Source organism: Perna viridis, chromosome 1, assembly GCF_037379345.1.
Source record: "Perna viridis isolate PV_CMFRI_1.1 ecotype Kerala chromosome 1, ASM3737934v1, whole genome shotgun sequence".
Taxonomy (NCBI): Eukaryota; Metazoa; Mollusca; class Bivalvia; order Mytilida; family Mytilidae; genus Perna; species Perna viridis.
This window is the reverse complement of record NC_142445.1, coordinates 7,675,652-7,693,322: the sequence shown is the minus strand read 5'-3', so window position 1 is coordinate 7,693,322 and position 17,671 is coordinate 7,675,652. Positions and strand designations below refer to the sequence as shown.

The following is a 17,671-nucleotide window of genomic DNA, read 5'->3' as shown; positions in this document are numbered from 1 at the left end:
AAGAATGGGACACAAGGACAATGGGGTCGACAAATGTTGATTGCCACAAGACATTCCCTACTGTCAACTATCCGCTTTTTTTTTGGATAGTGACGTCCCCTTGTCACCATCATATGGTGTTTACTTATCACAATTGGTTCGATTTGCTCGAATTTGTAACAGTGTTTCGGATTGTAACAAAAGGAATCTTTATATAACCAGGAAATTAATACATCAATGTTTTTGACATCACAAGCTCGTAAAATCATTCACATTTTTTAAACTGATGCAAGAAACTCGTTCTTAAATACAGATGTATTTGTTAAGGATTAACACGTGCGGGTATCGATACCTCACCCTTTGTTTTACGGCAATATTCTACACAAAGCACGGAAAGCTCGATACTTCCCCAATAAGTTAACTACACCGTTGAATTTGCTCATTCGTAAGGGATATAATCAAGATATTGTCAAATCGTTAAGGATAGGATTTATTGGTATTAACACTGATTCGCTCATAGGGTCTTTACATAGAAATATAAACACTATGCTAGTACTTAAAAGCAGTTTTTGGCATGACATGGGTTGTGTCCTTATTGTATGACTTATAATGTACCGTGGTGCTGAACCCCGCATAGGAAGAATTTGGGTTGGTTTTACATAGGATGGGGACATAACTTTTTGTAGGTTTAAACTGGTCTGGAGTTGGCATGCTAACTGCTAGTAGTCCTTTGTTTGTGCATTTGTGCAATTTATATTCAGTTTCTTTATTTCCACTGTTACAAGGGAATCATACCTTTTTGGACTGATTTTTCCACTGTGGCCAGATGTTAAAGGGGGGTTGTGATCACGCCAAAGTACTTTAATCCCGCCGCATTTTTTTTTGCGCCTGTTCCGAGTCAGGAATTTCTGGCCTCTCTATGTCTTGTTTCGTTTTCATCTTTATTTTTATGTTACTTCAATATATAGAGGCAACCCTTTCGCTGTACCTGTATATAATGGTATTTTGGGGGCCGGTAGCAGCCTCGTCGTTCATTGAAGAGCAAGGGGAGGTCAAGGGCTGACATTTTCATCCCGGTTGGGTTGTTGTCTCTTTGGCATATTCGCCATACATGTTCTCGCTATATTGCATAAGAATTTTCCAAGAATTTTTAAAATACTACTCCTATCATATAAAACAAATTTCGGTATGAAACAAAATGCTCATTCACAGAATACACACTGTAAAATTCATAATTCGGAACATATAAGATAACGATGTATACATCATACTGCTCAATTCGAGCACGTAGTTTTCGTGTTAAAGTAGCAATTATTCTTAATTGAAGAATGTTGAATGTTAATTTTTTTTCAGTGCATGTACCTAGTATCTAATCTTTCAAATGAGCCCTAATAATAAATATTTGAACAATTTCAAGTATTTATGTAAAAAAATTACCACCATTCCCCTAAAACATAACCTCAATACGAACGAAAACGCTAAATGGTAAATTTTGACCATGAAAATCGTCGCAATTCATCAAAAGAGCACAAAAGTATCAATTGTGATACTACGAAACAGAAAATATCAAATAAGTCATTTTTGTACTGAAGCATAAATACTGTCTTGAGGTTTTGACATAAAAAAAAATATCAATTTTAGCGATTTCTTCTTTGGGGCAGGAAGGAATATACATTTTGCATCTAACTCACTGCTAACTATTATGTGATTTTCAAATTTCCTGCAGTGCATGTGACTACAACTTTCTTAATATCATAAAGAAACTGAGACATTGACCCGCATCCTGATACCTAATATATTAAGTTTCTTCATTTGTTTATCCCAAAACGACTTCAACTTGACATTCGAACAAACTTGTTTTTTTTGTAATCAGTTTACTTTACATAAAATCGATAACATGAATATGTAAGTGAGTCTTGTAGATTCTGGTACCTATACACTCTTTTCTCCAATACTTATACTCTCCTCATCAACATGGTCTTTACAACTGCAACCAGTTTGGTCAGAGAAAGGTTCATATGCATGACAGTAAATACCGTATACAGATTCCGTTTCATAACGGGGAATCCAGTTGACGTCAAATAGGTTTGATTTTTCAGCAAATCGATTGACATCAACAGGAAGGTGGTCATTAGCTTCAGATGCTTTTTGTAAAGCACAACGGAGCTTTTTCATGCTCCTAGACATCCTAGAGAAAGGACAGTTTAACTTAGTTCTTATTTTCAAATGACATAAAAGCTTTTGTATATCGTTTGGCAAATAGAACGAATGCATATGTGTAAGTACATCAGAGACAATAGCAATGTATGAAACGACAAGACAATTGCTGTCTGCATTGATGTGTAAGTCTTTGATGCTGCTAGCGAAAATTGAAGGGACGCCATGACCACCGAGTATTACTATTTCATAATCATAATTTCGAACTTCTACTGAAATGTCATCCAGGTTGGGTTTAAGGTCGTCTGCTATGAAGACGGTTACAAAATAACCAAGCTTCAGAACATCAGAAAGACAATTCACTACCAGATTGTGCAGTTGGCTTCCACTTTGATAGAAAATTCGGAGGGTTGGTTTCGGTCTCCTAGAACCTACAATGGAAAACAGATTCAGAGTAATTATTGTCATATGGTAATGGATTAAAAAATTAATATGATGTGTTCATGAATTATATTAATAAAATATTAACTAAGTGTACAATATTATAGTTTAGTAGCTCCAGTAGCTCCAAGCAGAAACCCCGTTGATGGCTGCGATATACTCCTACAACGTAAGGAGTTGGAATTCCGCTCCTCTATATTTTCCCCCAAGTTAGAAAGTAGCTTGCCAGATAACCTCTACCATTGCCGGAGTTAGTTGCAATAAAGTACAACTCCAAGAATGAACTTTCGTTAATTCTGTAGTTTAATTTATAGATTCATTAACCATTCTCCTAGAATAAACATGTTTTTTTATCTCTTGCATCAAAAAGATCGGAACATGCTTTTAACTTAAAGGTAATGCAGCCAAGAAAGAATTACTTGTCCAATACTTACTGCAGGTAAAGTGTCTACGAAAGCAAAATACTGTACACATAACGAAGAACACCAGCATAATCGTGATAATAATTGGTAGGATGACTCTCACGACAGGATTTCTTCCATCTAAGTTAGGAAAAACTTCTATGCATGGTTGTGTAATCTTACTTCTTGTACTTCCACTTGTACTACAATTTTCTTTAAAAAAAAGGCATGCATAACAACAGCATTTCTTCTGTAGGCAATTCAATGAAAAGTATCGGTAAAGTGGCCTTCTCAAGGTTTAGCTACAAAGGGGCAATAATAAGTATGCTGCGGTTTTGATTCGTGTAGATGTTTGGGCACGACGATGAACTGCAGTAATAAATAGGTTCATTCGATCAGCTGAAGAATTGTTGATTGCATTATAGTTTTAGAAGTTACCTTCAGTTGTTTTATCTGGAAGCTTATTAATGTACATAGTACAAAGTGTACATTAAGTTAGATAACGTACTCTGTACGAAACATACCTTTTCTTGACGTGCTTGGGATCTGGAAGATTTTACTCTGAACATCTTCACAGTACGGCGTGCATTGCTTCAATCCTAAAGCTTCAAGACGGCATGTGCAATGATCCTCATCCATGTTATTTTTAATGTCTCCTAACTTAAAACGACGAAATTTAATGGTTACAATAATAGTTGAAGCTGGAGTATATTGTCTTGTGACACATTTCCCATTTTCACTTGAAATCTTCCGCAATTGTATGTTTGTACGTGGGCCTACATTTTTTTTACTTTAAACTTACTGAACAGTGGTAGACGCATCTATACTTTACTAGCTTCCTAATGTTGGCACAGAGCGTATAAAATTAAGATTCTACTGGATTGAAATTTTAGGAGTTATGGTTTTTCGTGTAATAAAGATTATTCTAAACTTTACCCGAAAATAGTACTTTCCAGATGCCAGACCTCTAAGTTCTACCATTGACTGCATCTGAAAATAGTCGTCTTAGAACCTAGTGGTACATCGAACCCTTAAATAGTGCTGCGGACAGGTATCAAAAAGTGCTTTAGATTAATGGGCCTAGAGGGTATTGATCAATGTAAAGAACAGTTAAGTTTTACTATGGATGATATTCATGCTTTTCTGTTGAACCAACAGTTCGTAAACAGAAAAGGTCGTCCGGGAATTGATTTCGTATTTTACAATTTTAGTATAATTAGTAGTTAAAATATGAGAAAATTTGCTAATATGGTCATTATGGTCGCGTCGTTAAGGGAGATTTAACCATCATCGAAAACGAATCTCTGCGTAATATCCTTTCTAAAGGTCCCAAGTACTAAGAACCACTCTCCATAAATTGAAATTATAACTTTAAAGTTCTTATGGATGCAGTGGAGGAGTACGCAAGAAAATGGATCAAACGAGAACAAGAAGACAGTGATTCTGTCTGAGTGGAAAAAGGCCGTGAGGTCTTTAATTTGGAAACGAATGAAAGTTTTAAGTAGGTCAATGAGTGCCAATGCTACATCAGTTTTCAAATGTAGCAAAAACATTGTCTACTATACATGAAAAATATGTTGTCGATCCAGCAGACAAAGCCCAAAACAACATTATTTTTGTCTGCAAAACGTATTACATCCAATGCTTATTATCAAAGATGATGATTGTGATTTACCGTCTATGTACTGGATTCCTAAACTCCACAAGAATCCATACAAACAACATTACATAGCTGAATCTGCAAAATGTACCACCGAAACTCTTTCAAATCTTTCAACTTCTATACTCACAGCTGTCAAAGACGGCCTCCAGTCTTACCACAGCACTTCTTACTCCCGTAGTGGTATTAATTCATTGTGGATCCTGAAAAAATCGAAAGATCTTAAGGAGACCCTCAATTCAAGGTTACTATCAGAATATAATACCATTAAAACATATGTTTTTCAACAGTTAGGTTTCTGGAACAGGGTTATGTTGCTACAAGATTGAAGTCATCATTACAGAAGTTTTATGGTCGCCATGATGAACTCGTTGATCGTCACGGTGTATCCATCTGCACCATGAAAACTGATTTATTCAACGGGTTATACTTTTCCTTTCCTCGTTTGTCTACCCCGGGCTCGACTTTTTACGAGCAACTCAGCGGGTGTTTCTAGAAAAGCAGAGGACGCTTATCCTACCAGTGCATCTGGTCCATGCTTCCAGTTTTTAGTGGAGTCTGAGTTGCTCATTTGCTTTAGTTGTATGTATTATTTTAGTTACTTCATGTTCTTTGTTATGTATATCTGTTTTCCATGTTTGGTCTTTGTCCCTGGATTATTTTCTTTTGATTTCCGCTGGAACATTTGTTCCCTTGATTACTCTTTCAAACTCATTTAATTTTGCAAAGCCAATGTTGCAGATCGAATCGAGAACGTTGTGTTAATTTTATTTGTTATTCAGTAAAGAATACTTAGATACACATTGTATATTCCACGTAGTCTTTTTATCTCTTAATCATTGAAAATGCACTAAAATGCAACCAATTTTAGGGGCATTTTTGTTCTGTGATTAAATAGTTAACTTTTGTAGGAAAAAAAAATCTTTTTTACATTTTTGAAATTCTATACATATGATTTTTACATATGTTACTTGTTTTCCGATACCTGCAAGGAACTATATCACTGAAATTACATTTCAAAGTGCATTGGGTCTATTGATCTTTGACCCCCTCCTCTAATTAATGCAAAATAGCTGAAAACTTTACCGTTTTTCAGTTAGAAAAGAATGACATTCAAACTACATTGATTTATCTTTCTATTGAGACATGATATAGCCGCATACCCTCTAGGCCCATTAAAAAGTTCGAAACATCCTTAGCCGTCCGCAGCACTAAAGGAACACAGAAAACAATAAAATATCTCATGCTCACAACAGATTTAATGTGAAGATTTAGGAACATATTTTAGAGTAAAAAACAACTACTAGTGTTAATTATTCCATAGCGTAGTAATTTCATATTTTACCATTTCTTCTCTTGGTGTTTTGATTAGAACTATTTTCCACCCTAACATTTAAAATTATTTAAGTTATTAGACTAATTATGCGCTTCGTAAACGACAAAATTATGATTGTTCGAATTGAACACCATGCCAAATTAAAGAAGTTTCTTTGAAATAATGACCTCGCTGTAGTTTAGCACAGATAATAAAAAATTAAAACTGTCTTACGTCTTTTATTTGGATGATATTCACCAGCGTTCCATTTTCAAGGTACAAAATGAAAGTCGAAGGTTTGGCGTCTTGTAACCGGAAGTCGACCTGAACATTGTTACCAGTAATATTTGTGTACCATTTGGCCTTCCATTGCAAGCCTGAAACAATGATTTTCAGAGACAATCGTCACTTTTTAAACTATCTACATGTAGTGTTTGAAAATGCAACAAATTGAAAGAGTAGTCAAGGTATATAACCAAGTTTCTAGTGGAAATAAAAAGAATGCAATCCAGGGATTACAGACACACAACCAATTTAAGAACATGAAAAAGTTAAAATAACAAAGAAACAAAAGTAAATGAACAACTTGGACTCCACTAAACACTGGGAACATAGACCAGGTACACCGATGGTCTAAGTGTCCTCTGCTTTTCTAGAAACATCCGCCAAGTTGCTCGTAAAAGTCAGGTCTGGAGTAGACGAAAGAGGAAAGGAAAACTATGACACGGTGAACAAATCGTCTCTCATTGTGCATATGGATACACCATAATGATCCACGAGTTTGTGATGACGTCCATAAAACTTCAGTTGTGATGAATTAAATCTTGTAGGAACTAGTATAATTAGTACTTTCTCCAAAACATATGTATAAAACATCATGTAGCCAAATTGTCATAATACTAAACAGAAAATGACAAATAAGCTATTTTTTACAATAGAATAAATACTCTAGGGGTTTTGACATGGAAAAATATGTCAATTTATACGATGTTTCGGTAGGGTAGGGGTACATTTTTTTTTTATTTTACCCCAAAACCCCAAGTGTTACAAATACAGGCTTGTACTGAAAAAGAATCCGGGAATATTCTTTGGCGAGAAATTGATTCAGTAATAGAGGTATAAAGGTACCTAAAAATCACCATAAAGTTGATGAGTGGGTGATGCACGGTGGACCCTCCCAGCCCATGGATTAAACCCTGTTCCAGAAGCCTAATTGTAAGAACTCTAGCGCAGTACAAAAAGTCTGTGTAGTACAGCAAGCTCTGGCATAATGTATGAGTTATGATATGAAAACTCCATCCGTAGGTGCTACAGGGATGTTGCCACAGATGAAAGGGAAGTTGACAATACGGAATGAAATGTCTTTGCGTTTGTCGTATAGTCTGGTCAACAGTTTTCTTTTTCCGTCGATCTCTAACTGTAGGTCACGATGAGAGGTTGTCTTCATAGTGTCTGTAGTATTCTTATTTCAAGGGTATATGCGATATATAAAATCCCGAAACTAGGACTATTTAATAATGATATATATATAGAGGAAACAGAAATCAAAGGATTTGGCTAAACGACGCCTCTTCTTTTGGATCAGATTAGCTATAAGGTCAGCATCAGAGTGAATAAATAGGTCAGCGAGTAGAGGAATACAATTTGTTCCCATCGGAATGTTGTGCCGTTTGTTGTAAAACGCGTACACCACTATGTTGTCGATTAAAAAAAATCCAGCATGTTGAAAACATCTTCAGTATATTTGGAGATAATTTGGAATCGTTTTTACAAAGTATGAGAAATCTCCATCAAATACTTTAACTAAAAATGTAACTTAAAACTTCAGTTATATACATATTTTCCGCTTTTTCGAAGTCTGCGTTCAATAAAAAAAAAACATTTCTACTTACGTTTCAGCTTCCCTGATGTTATAAGTGGTTGTATATATGGAATCGCGACGTTCTTAAGAATTTGAGGGATAGCCACTTGGAAACAGTTCTGAAGTCAAATAATCGATTTTTACAAAATGTCAAGCCGAAAACACAAGAACATTTTGTTTGACCTTGCATAGAAAATAACGTGTATTAATACTACTACATGATGTCATAATACTCACTACAACTGAATTGCCATTTGGAAGTTACTTTAATTGTTGTATGTTGATATATTCCTTGGAGAAAATTAGTTGTTTTATTGAGTGAATTTAATGGTTTGTCTGTTTGTTTGTTGTTTCACTTAATTTTTTTACCCTACATTGAAGGGAAGTGGTTAAGGCCTTGTAAAACTAGTTTAGTAAAAAAAAATATATGAAAAGGTAACTAAGCAAGTACAATGGGAATATAGCCTCATTTAACTTTTTCATACGCTGAAGTTTTTAAATATATTTGAAGTAAAGTTAGGTGTAAGTCTTGGTGCAAAAGCAGTTTCAACAATTAAGTTGATGGTGAATGAAACATTTGAAATATTTTGCTGAGCAACAATTTTTCCTGCTTTGACAGCTGGGCCTGACGATTAATCTGCTAGGTAGATAGATATTTTGAAGAGCGGAAAAATTGCACCGGTTTAGTACTTCGATAAATTTTGAACGGACCCTTATGACTCATGGATTTACATTAATTATAGGTTTATGTTACGTCATAATTTGACCAAATTTTAGGATGTGAGCTAGAACTTTAAACACGTTGTTTTTGTTTTTCTAGGCCATAGGTTAAAATTCATATCGATTACTGTTATCAGGATTTCGTCCTTTAATATCTAGCGCAAGTAAGTGTCTGCAAATTGATTATCAATCGAACATTCGGTACAAAACATTATATAAGTCCTTTGTTTAAATGTGTTTTTCTAAGATTTTTTAGGTAGCATGATATAACCGAGTGGAGGTGTCGAAACAACGTAAATACCGGATTCGTCGCGGCGGTGTGGTGGTGGTGGCACAGATGGCGAGAATTTCGATCTTCTTTTGTGGTTTTGTTCCTCTCAGAATCAGTTTAGTACAAAAACTGAATTTATTAGGATATAAAGTTATTCCACACTTTGAGATTTCATTCTTCCATGATATGCTAATCTGACCCTTTCCCGATTTTTTCCGATTATTCGTGTTTTCTAATCTTTGTTTTATTATTGAAGAAATTTTGCTTACATAATATTTAATGTACGTTATATTTACTGGGACTACATAAAATCAGGGGCGTAGCTGCCTATACGCAAATACGCAGTTGCGTACTTTCGGAAAAAGTAACGAAAATAAAAAAAACACATTTTAAAGATGAAATAAAGGTTATTTATCACATGTGCATACCATGAACGTAGTATAGGCTCTGAAAAACTGGCTCCAAAATCGTTAAAATTCAGGAGTTTCCCTCAGGGCTTTGCCTTGCCGGACTCAATGGGGGCCTTGAGCGACCCCACCCCCCTTCTCAAGACCCCTCGCCGTTATTTTGCGTACAACTGAAATAGGCCTAGCTACGCCCCTGAAAATCACCAACAATTTAACTATAATGTTATTTTAATAAGCTCCTTTACATCCGTGACCATACACCAACAATCAATCAAATAGTACATTGTATATAATTGTATTTTGGAGAAGAGATTTGAACTTGTATCTAATTTACTTGTATCTAATTTGTTTGTTTAAAGCAAGTACCTTCCCGAGAGAAAAAAAGGTAAGTGATCTACTTACTTGATATTTGGTTTTCTGCAGTATTACAAGATGACAAAAATTGTCATCATAATACCATAATTTGAAGCCACCAATGTCATTTGTTACTGAAATAAACGAATACGGTACTCGAGTTCATATTTTTATTAACTCCTTGTAATATTTAAGTTTCAAAACTGATACGCGATTTTTGTCGTTGTTGCTAATACACTGTTTCAAATCCACTTAATATCGTGAATAAAGTCAATCTATGATTTTTTTTATATAGATATGCACTATTTTGAGTCCCTCTTAATTTCAAAGATCAATGTCAAAATATAACTCACTAGTATACACATGTACTTTCTACAAAGGAATAATGCTTTCCTATGATAGGCTTTTTACCATTAGTATGATAAGACCAGACAATCGAGGAGTTGACGACTTGGATGTGACTATTCGGAACGTCCCATCTCTCTGGTAAAATCTCGAGGTTATAATGCTTGCCATAGTCTTCGTTGTCACAATCTGTAACGAGAAACACATCACATCAAACCTTCACGTATCATACATTATTTTACCATTTCATTTATCTTTATTAATGTAAATTCTCTCAGTATGACTGTTAAACCATTAAACAATGTAATAGTCTTTTTTTTTCGGAAAAAAAAATAAACAACAACAATACGTACAGGGCGCCGAATGGGACTCTTGTGGTTTTGTACTAAAAATTCAATTTTGTACAGACAAAAGTGAGTTTTGTTCAACAAAAAGGAGTTCAGATTATCAAAATTTATAACATACTACAAATTTAAATTTTGTCGTATAAAGTAATCTTTCAGTGAACAAAATTCATTTTTGTATCAGACTTTACTTTTGTTACCTAATTTGAATATTGGGTAACAAAAGTTAACTTTGTTTGCAAATTAGTTTAGTTTGGATTCCGTGAACTAATTTGCATACAAAACTGAGAAAAAAATTGTGAAAAAATTAAATTTTGTCACAACTCAATCACTTTTGCAAGCAATTAAACACCATTCACTGTTATGTCACAAAAGTCAATTTTGTATGTAAAAGTGAATTTTGTGAGACAAAAGTCAATTTTGTATGCAAATTAGTTTACAAAATCATTTGGATATGCATATGAATTCTCTCAAAAGGTCACTCATCGGTTTTGATTACAAAAAGATCAAGTCCAATCGGCAGCCCGTAATACGAGGCAAGATTTATACTGGGCAGGGTTATTATTTCATAAATTCAACAGGTTACTGTCGAGTTTTTAAAAATCTATCATACTTGTAAATATGTAAAGAACCGAGTACTTTTAGAAAAAAAGAAAATATCTATATAGTCTATAACAAGATAAAAGGTGTTGTTTCAATATATATATATATTAATTTGATGAGAATCCTGCAATTTGATTGGTTTGTTGACAAAAATCAACATTGTTTCAACTGTATAAACTAACTTGCTATTTAGGCCACGCCCACCTTTTACGGGACTACTTTTTGTTTGTCAACATCCAAAACAATGTTTTCAGTCACATTGTAACGTTTTTGTGACATTAAATTATTAACTAACTTTATGTTCGCCGGGTTTATGTCAAATTCCTGCTTTAATACCGGTAACTGTGTCTTCAATTTTGGAAAGTAACTGAACATTTCCCAGTGATGAAATGACAGCGTCTTGCCGCTGATTTTAAAATGGCGGCCAATTTGTTTAATAGAATTACTACACGGCGGGAAAATTAAAGTTGCTGTTTACTCATTGTTAATAAAAGTGATGAATATACATTGTATCATTTTTTTTTTTAAATTTTTAATTAAAATATAATGACTGTATTCAATTTCTCATTAGTTTATACGCTATAATGTTATTTGGGTCCGTTTACGCTGAAACATAATCCGCACAACAGAACAACCTTTCAACAGGCGTATGAATGGTCATCGCAGTGACAACAAATTCAAACCAGACCTCCCTCTAAGTCACCATCTTAAATTCGCCGGACACACCCAGGAGGATCTCCACAGCACTGTTGTTACAATCATAGAACATAATGAAAACTGGTCAAAATGTAAAAGAGTATCTCGGGAAAGCTTTTGGATGGAGAAATTTCAAACAACTTCTCCAGATGGAATAAACGAGAGAAAAATAATTCATTTTAAGGTCTTGGTCTAAGGCTGGTACAGCACTACATGCTATACATCAATACGCCGTACTACTATATTTGGACTTTTTTTTAAATTGTTTTCCACAGTTAATTTTTACTTTTAATTTGGATAAAAAGACCCCCTTTGTTATTTTCATTCAGGCTCCTTAACAGTTGCTTATGTGAGCCTTTGATAAAGGAACAATCACCCACAGCTTTTGAATCTGTTTTGATCTTGAACTTTGTGAGTTTTATGCTCGTGAAGTTTTGTGAATTTTATGCTCATATAGTTTTATGAGTTTTATGCTGAAGAAGGATATCAGTTATCCAAAATATTCAATTTGAATTTTACCATCTTCTGATGATGTTAAACATACTTAGACGTTTATTTAATTTATTATTATGTTTCGCATCGTTTTTAACGATCCATCACCCCGTAAGAGTGATTTTTGACTATTGTTTAGACGATTATATATGTGTGTGTGTGTGAAAAATTCCCAACGATGTGAGATGTAAGATATTGCACGCACAAAATATATGTATATATATTTTAGTTGTATGTCCCTATCAGGGCTCCGTATATAATTAGCTGTTTTTAATGACAGCGAGTTATAACGCTTGAGAAATAATTGAGATAGTTCTGTGCTTAAAGTACGAAAGTACCTGTCTTTACGCCTTTAAGATGGTTAGCCTGAAACAAATAAAAGTTGGTATCGGTGAATTATAACATGATCATTCTTATACCAAAAGTGTGTCAAATAGAACTAAGACCTGTTTATATGCACGTATAAGAAAATTGAATAGAGGAGTAAAGAAAACAAAAATATTTCATTTAAATGATAAACTATACATGGTCCATGTTTATTACAGATTTTATATAGGTTATGAATGCATAATTTCTTACCTGGCTGGAGGAACAAGCTAAAGATCTCGATCTACAAGCCAAGCACACCATAACTAGCCAATACTTAACGGAGAAAACTACTTTCATGACCAGCACAATTGTAATGCGACATTTATTGATACACACACTTCTAATCAGCTGACATTATTATCTTTGTTGGCCTCTGGAAATATAGTTTCAATATTTCCCCGTTTCCAATGTTGACTATACATTTTTCCGGTTGTGACCCTAGGATTGTCCCGGGATCACATTTGTCATGCGGCATTAGCATGAATTAGTACTCTACGGACTATCTCTGTTTACTTTCTCCTTGGCTTTATTCATTAATTTGACGAAAGCTTATTATAATAAAATACAACTCAAATATTTTCAATATTCTTTATTGTATCAGTGTTTACTTTTGATCCAGATATAATTGAATTATACAAATTCACACTGATAATATCTAAAGTCCTTGCTTGATGCCGGACATTATGTTCCGTGTTTTGTCTTATCAATTGATTAAATCGAATAATAAGCCTCATACAAAACAATCCATTCAATGAACATTCGACCTTCACTAAGATATACCCGAGCACCTTTCAAAACAAGGACTGTTTAACATTCATCCATACTTAAACTGTTCTTTTACGGATTAATAAATAATAAAAGTCTCGTACATAGTATATATAAATAGTGTCGCTACATATTGCCAGATATGCAAATCTAGGTTACTGTCAGCGACCCAGTGCGGCTTTATAAAATGGTCATGCATTTTGAGGCTAATAGCCTGACATTGGTTAATTGTGTTTTCATTGTTTAATTGTCACCTATGTATGTTCCTCATGGAGGCAAAGGTCACTTTATACCCTGCTCTAATTATTATTATCATATAAAATGTTTTCAGAATGGTAGTTTCACGGTTGCTATCTTTTATGGAATGTTTGTCTTAAAATCACTATTATGCACTATGTGCCCCTTGGTAGTCCTAAATTGGTATATGTTGCTTGGTTGTTGTCCCACTTCTACTTATCTTCTGTATACTGCATGGCTAGATCCTTAACAATTCTAAGTTTGGAGAATGGATTCCAGTCATTTATATATATTTATATATATGATATTAAATTTGAGACGATTTTGATTTTAAAATAAAAAAAAAACTTTCATGTGAACTAATACATCAGGTTCCCCAGCACACGGTGTTTATATTTCCCAATTACTGGCCAGAGCTATTAGACACTACTTTGACTCGTTGCCCGAGAGACATGCTTTTGTTCCAAGGTTATAAAAAATACGTCTCATATTCTGATTATTGATAAAATATTCTCTTATTGGCAAAAAAGATTTGGAAGATGGATTTTCATAATATCATTTATCAGTATATCTTCAGTACTATTTTGCCTAATAATTTTAATAACTTTGCTCGGTAGCATTTTTTGTTGCCTACCTTCGTATTGCAATATACCAAATAAAATTAACCATATGAGAAGCGGGAGGTTAAGCGCGATGTAAAACCATGTTACTGTACCAAGTCAGGATCATTGCGGTTGATTCCATCTTTTAGTTTTTGCCTTGATGTTGCTATTTGGTTATATGGACTATCCTTCTTATTACTATGGTCTAGAGTGTTTGCCCATCAAAACGGCAATTAAACAAAAACAATTTTTGTCGAAAACAATATTATTAAAAACAGAACAAAACAAAAAAAAAATCATTATTTTATGATTCTAAACCACATCATGTAAGGCAAGTCTGAACATTTTGTTATGAATGTGAAATCCACTCGTAATTAAACATTAAGAAATATTTTAAAATCTTTAGTTTAGTGAATGTTTATTATAATAAAAGTGTTATTTTCATGAATTGGATTATCAGGAACTATTAAGAAGTTTTCTAAATAATGAGAATGTTAAGATAAATTTGAAAGCATGAAAGTGATATTCGTTTGGAATGTGATTTCAATTTCCAAGTCGGGGGGAAAATAACGACTTGCAAAAGTATTATATCTGTCTTGTTCCTGTTTCACATTTTAGTGATTTGAAGAAGCGTAGGCTTAAAATTCATGTCTGTAACGTTTACCATTTTTCTTTAGTTACAAGCTGACTACCATGGATTTTAAAGCGAAAGGAAACCTTTTTGATTACTTGATTATTTAAATTTACATATTAAAAAGTTCTGTGCATTCTCTGAAAAAAACAAACAAACAAACAAACAAACAAACTGAAACAAAAAACCGTAACAGAACAAAGAGCACTTATTTTAACAAATATATGTTTTATGGGACTTTATATACACTCCCGATGTGGTTATGTATTAAAGCAGACCATATCTAATGACTCTGTATATTTATTTTTTTCGCGGCATGGTACGGGGCTGATTACGTATGTTTGATATCATTGCTCGTCATAAACTTCGAAAACTCATCTGATGTAAATTGCGGCCCATTGTCACTAACAATTTGCGATGGTACACCATTTCTCGCAAATACATGTCTCATGATGTTGATCGTTCTTTCAGTAGTTGTTTATTTCATTTCGAATACTCCGGCTATTTGCTATGTGCATCTGCCATTACAAAGAACATCTTATTCATGATCGGTCCGGCATAATCAATATGTACACCTTTCCATGGAGTTTCGGGCCACTCCCATGGATGTAACGGTGCAAGTAACGGTGCATGTTGTGTGTTTTGACAATTTGTACAACTTTTCACTAACGTTTCAATATCACTGTCAATTCCAGGCCATCAGGCATGGCTTCTTGCAAGCCCTTTCATTCGGACTATCCCAGGGTGACTACTGTGTAGGAGCTCGAGAATTCGGCCTCTGAATTTCTCAGGAATAATCACTCTATTTCCCCATAATAAACAACTATGACTAACGCTAACTTCGTTTCTACGGTTATAATACGGTTTCAACTCTGGATTGTCACTGCTTTCCCATCCATTCATCGTATTATTTAGCACGGCTGCTATCACTTTATCCTTTCGTGTCTCGCGTTGATTTTCGGCACTGATGACGTGTAAGTCTTCAATCTGTGAAATATATATAAATACCTCGTCTACGTCTTTCGCTTTCGTCTCGTACGTACTTCCTATCGGTAGGCGCGATAATGCATCTGCGTTTGTATGGCTTTTTGTACTTTTGTATTCATTGTCATATATAAATTCTGATAGAAAATGGCATAGACGTTGCGTACGTTGTTGGTGTCACATTGGATTGAACCGGATTGGTTACGAAAACCGAAATATTGCTATTAGAATGTGGAGTTATCAAAGGCAATATAGATACTAAAATGTTCGAAAATGGTTGCTGTTTTAGGATTACAATCATAAATCTTTGAAAGATGCCGTTAATTGTGGAGGGAAAGCATTATCACAAGAACGTCCATTTTCATATGTGGACGGGTAACATTAAGAAATGCTTGCTTCCCATTTCACCAATATATCTAAGTTGTTTCTTGACGTATTTTGATAAAACCAACTTCTTTGGAAACAGCAGTTTGTGCTGCAGACGATGTCATATTTTTTTATGACGTAATGATAAGATTAGTACGTATTACAATATCACAAATGTCTCCCCTTTGATGTGGACATTGTAAAAATGGAAGGAAACCGATTTGAAGACAAAATGTTAGCCTTTTTTTTAAGTTATGCGAACAGCTTTTTTTAATCGGGACTTTTATTAAGTATATTGACAATTTATTACATAACCCTAAATGAAAAAATATATAAAATGTTCAGTCTTTTTTAAAAGCCCTTTTGTCCGTATTTCAATTATGTCACAAATCTTAATTTTTTCGACGTTGGCCATTGGCTGTTTTCTTGCTTACGGTTGTGAAATATAACAACGAACAGTATTTTTACCAAAGACTGTATATCCACCCTTAAAGGACTGTATAAATATTCAGAAAATCATGTTTACTCTAAAAAATAACAAGTTTAATTGTCTAATAGTGGATAAATACGCACGAATGTTATGATGTCACGTTGTCTTTTTCCCGACGTTTTCTACACGTTGCGTGCTACCCAGTCTTTATCAAAAGCTTTTTTTCGTTAACTTTGAGTGAACTATGAAATTTTGAATTTTACATGTATATATACTGTAGATAGTATATTCTAAAAATTATGGTACTTGGTTGAATATGTATCTAAGCGCAGATACTAGATTAAATTATTGCGACTGTGGACGTAATGAATAAAAAAGTACGATTTTAGCGAATCTGATAAAATAATGAAAGAGATGTTGGAAAGAAAACAAGAAAAAGAAAGCCTCCCCCTTGCGCGCACTCCTGTCTGTTCATATGCAATGGTGTCCTGGTGAAATCGGGATCAGCGTGACTGCATCAAAGTATTTTGAAATGTGTAGACACGCGCTTGCACATCCGCTAGTGAAATATTGTAAAATCAACGTATTTCATGATCGTCTAATTACCTCTAGCCAATTATTTTAGCTACAAGATATAATAAGCATACAAATATTGCAAAAATATTTTTTTTGATTTTTTTTTCAAATCGGACGAAAAAACAAAACAAAAAAAAAGAATTATTCTGGTGTGGCCTTTTTGACCCCTTATAACTCGAAAACCGTAAGAGATATCCGAAATCTGATTGAAGAATGCAGGCAGGATTATTAATGAGGAACCAATGAAGAATCGAATGAAATAAAAAATTTCGAAATCGAAAGTTATGAAAATGTTTTTAGACGTTGCCCAACTTTGACCCCTATAACTTGAAAGCGGTCCAAAACACACAAAATCTGCTGTACATTTGTTTAGCCAAATTAAATAAAGAACACATTAAAAATAGAATATTTAAAATAGAAAAAAAAACAATATACATGGGTTTTAATAAAATACATACATGTATTTTACCCTTTTTGGCCCTTTTTCAAAAGCGGCAAGGGCAACAAGTCCAAATTAAGTAGAAATCTTCTTAGTTGTTTGTAAAATCATAATAACATTTCACAACAATTCGTCAACCACAACGACGACGCGAACGACGGCTGCGCCATAAAATTATACGATCGCAAGTTTTTTTCGTCGTATAATTAAAACGGGAGAATTCGCT

The 17,671-nt window shown here is 34.1% G+C and overlaps 1 protein-coding gene across 1 annotated transcript; it reads right to left on the bottom strand.

Annotated features, from left to right (window-relative positions):
* Nucleotides 1-1,193: 1,193 nt before the first annotated feature.
* On the bottom strand, nt 1,194-12,825 carry LOC148627062 (uncharacterized). Its single transcript, XM_088566651.1, has 10 exons — nt 12,626-12,825; nt 12,385-12,412; nt 9,978-10,100; nt 9,615-9,700; nt 7,846-7,933; nt 6,188-6,330; nt 3,915-3,968; nt 3,503-3,638; nt 3,012-3,191; nt 1,194-2,567 (listed from the first exon to the last, which is right to left on the bottom strand). Exons 1-10 carry the CDS (start codon nt 12,710-12,712, stop codon nt 1,912-1,914), a joined length of 1,581 nt encoding a protein of 526 aa, XP_088422777.1. The 5' UTR covers nt 12,713-12,825; the 3' UTR covers nt 1,194-1,911.
* Between the last annotated feature and the right edge of the window lie 4,846 nt (nt 12,826-17,671).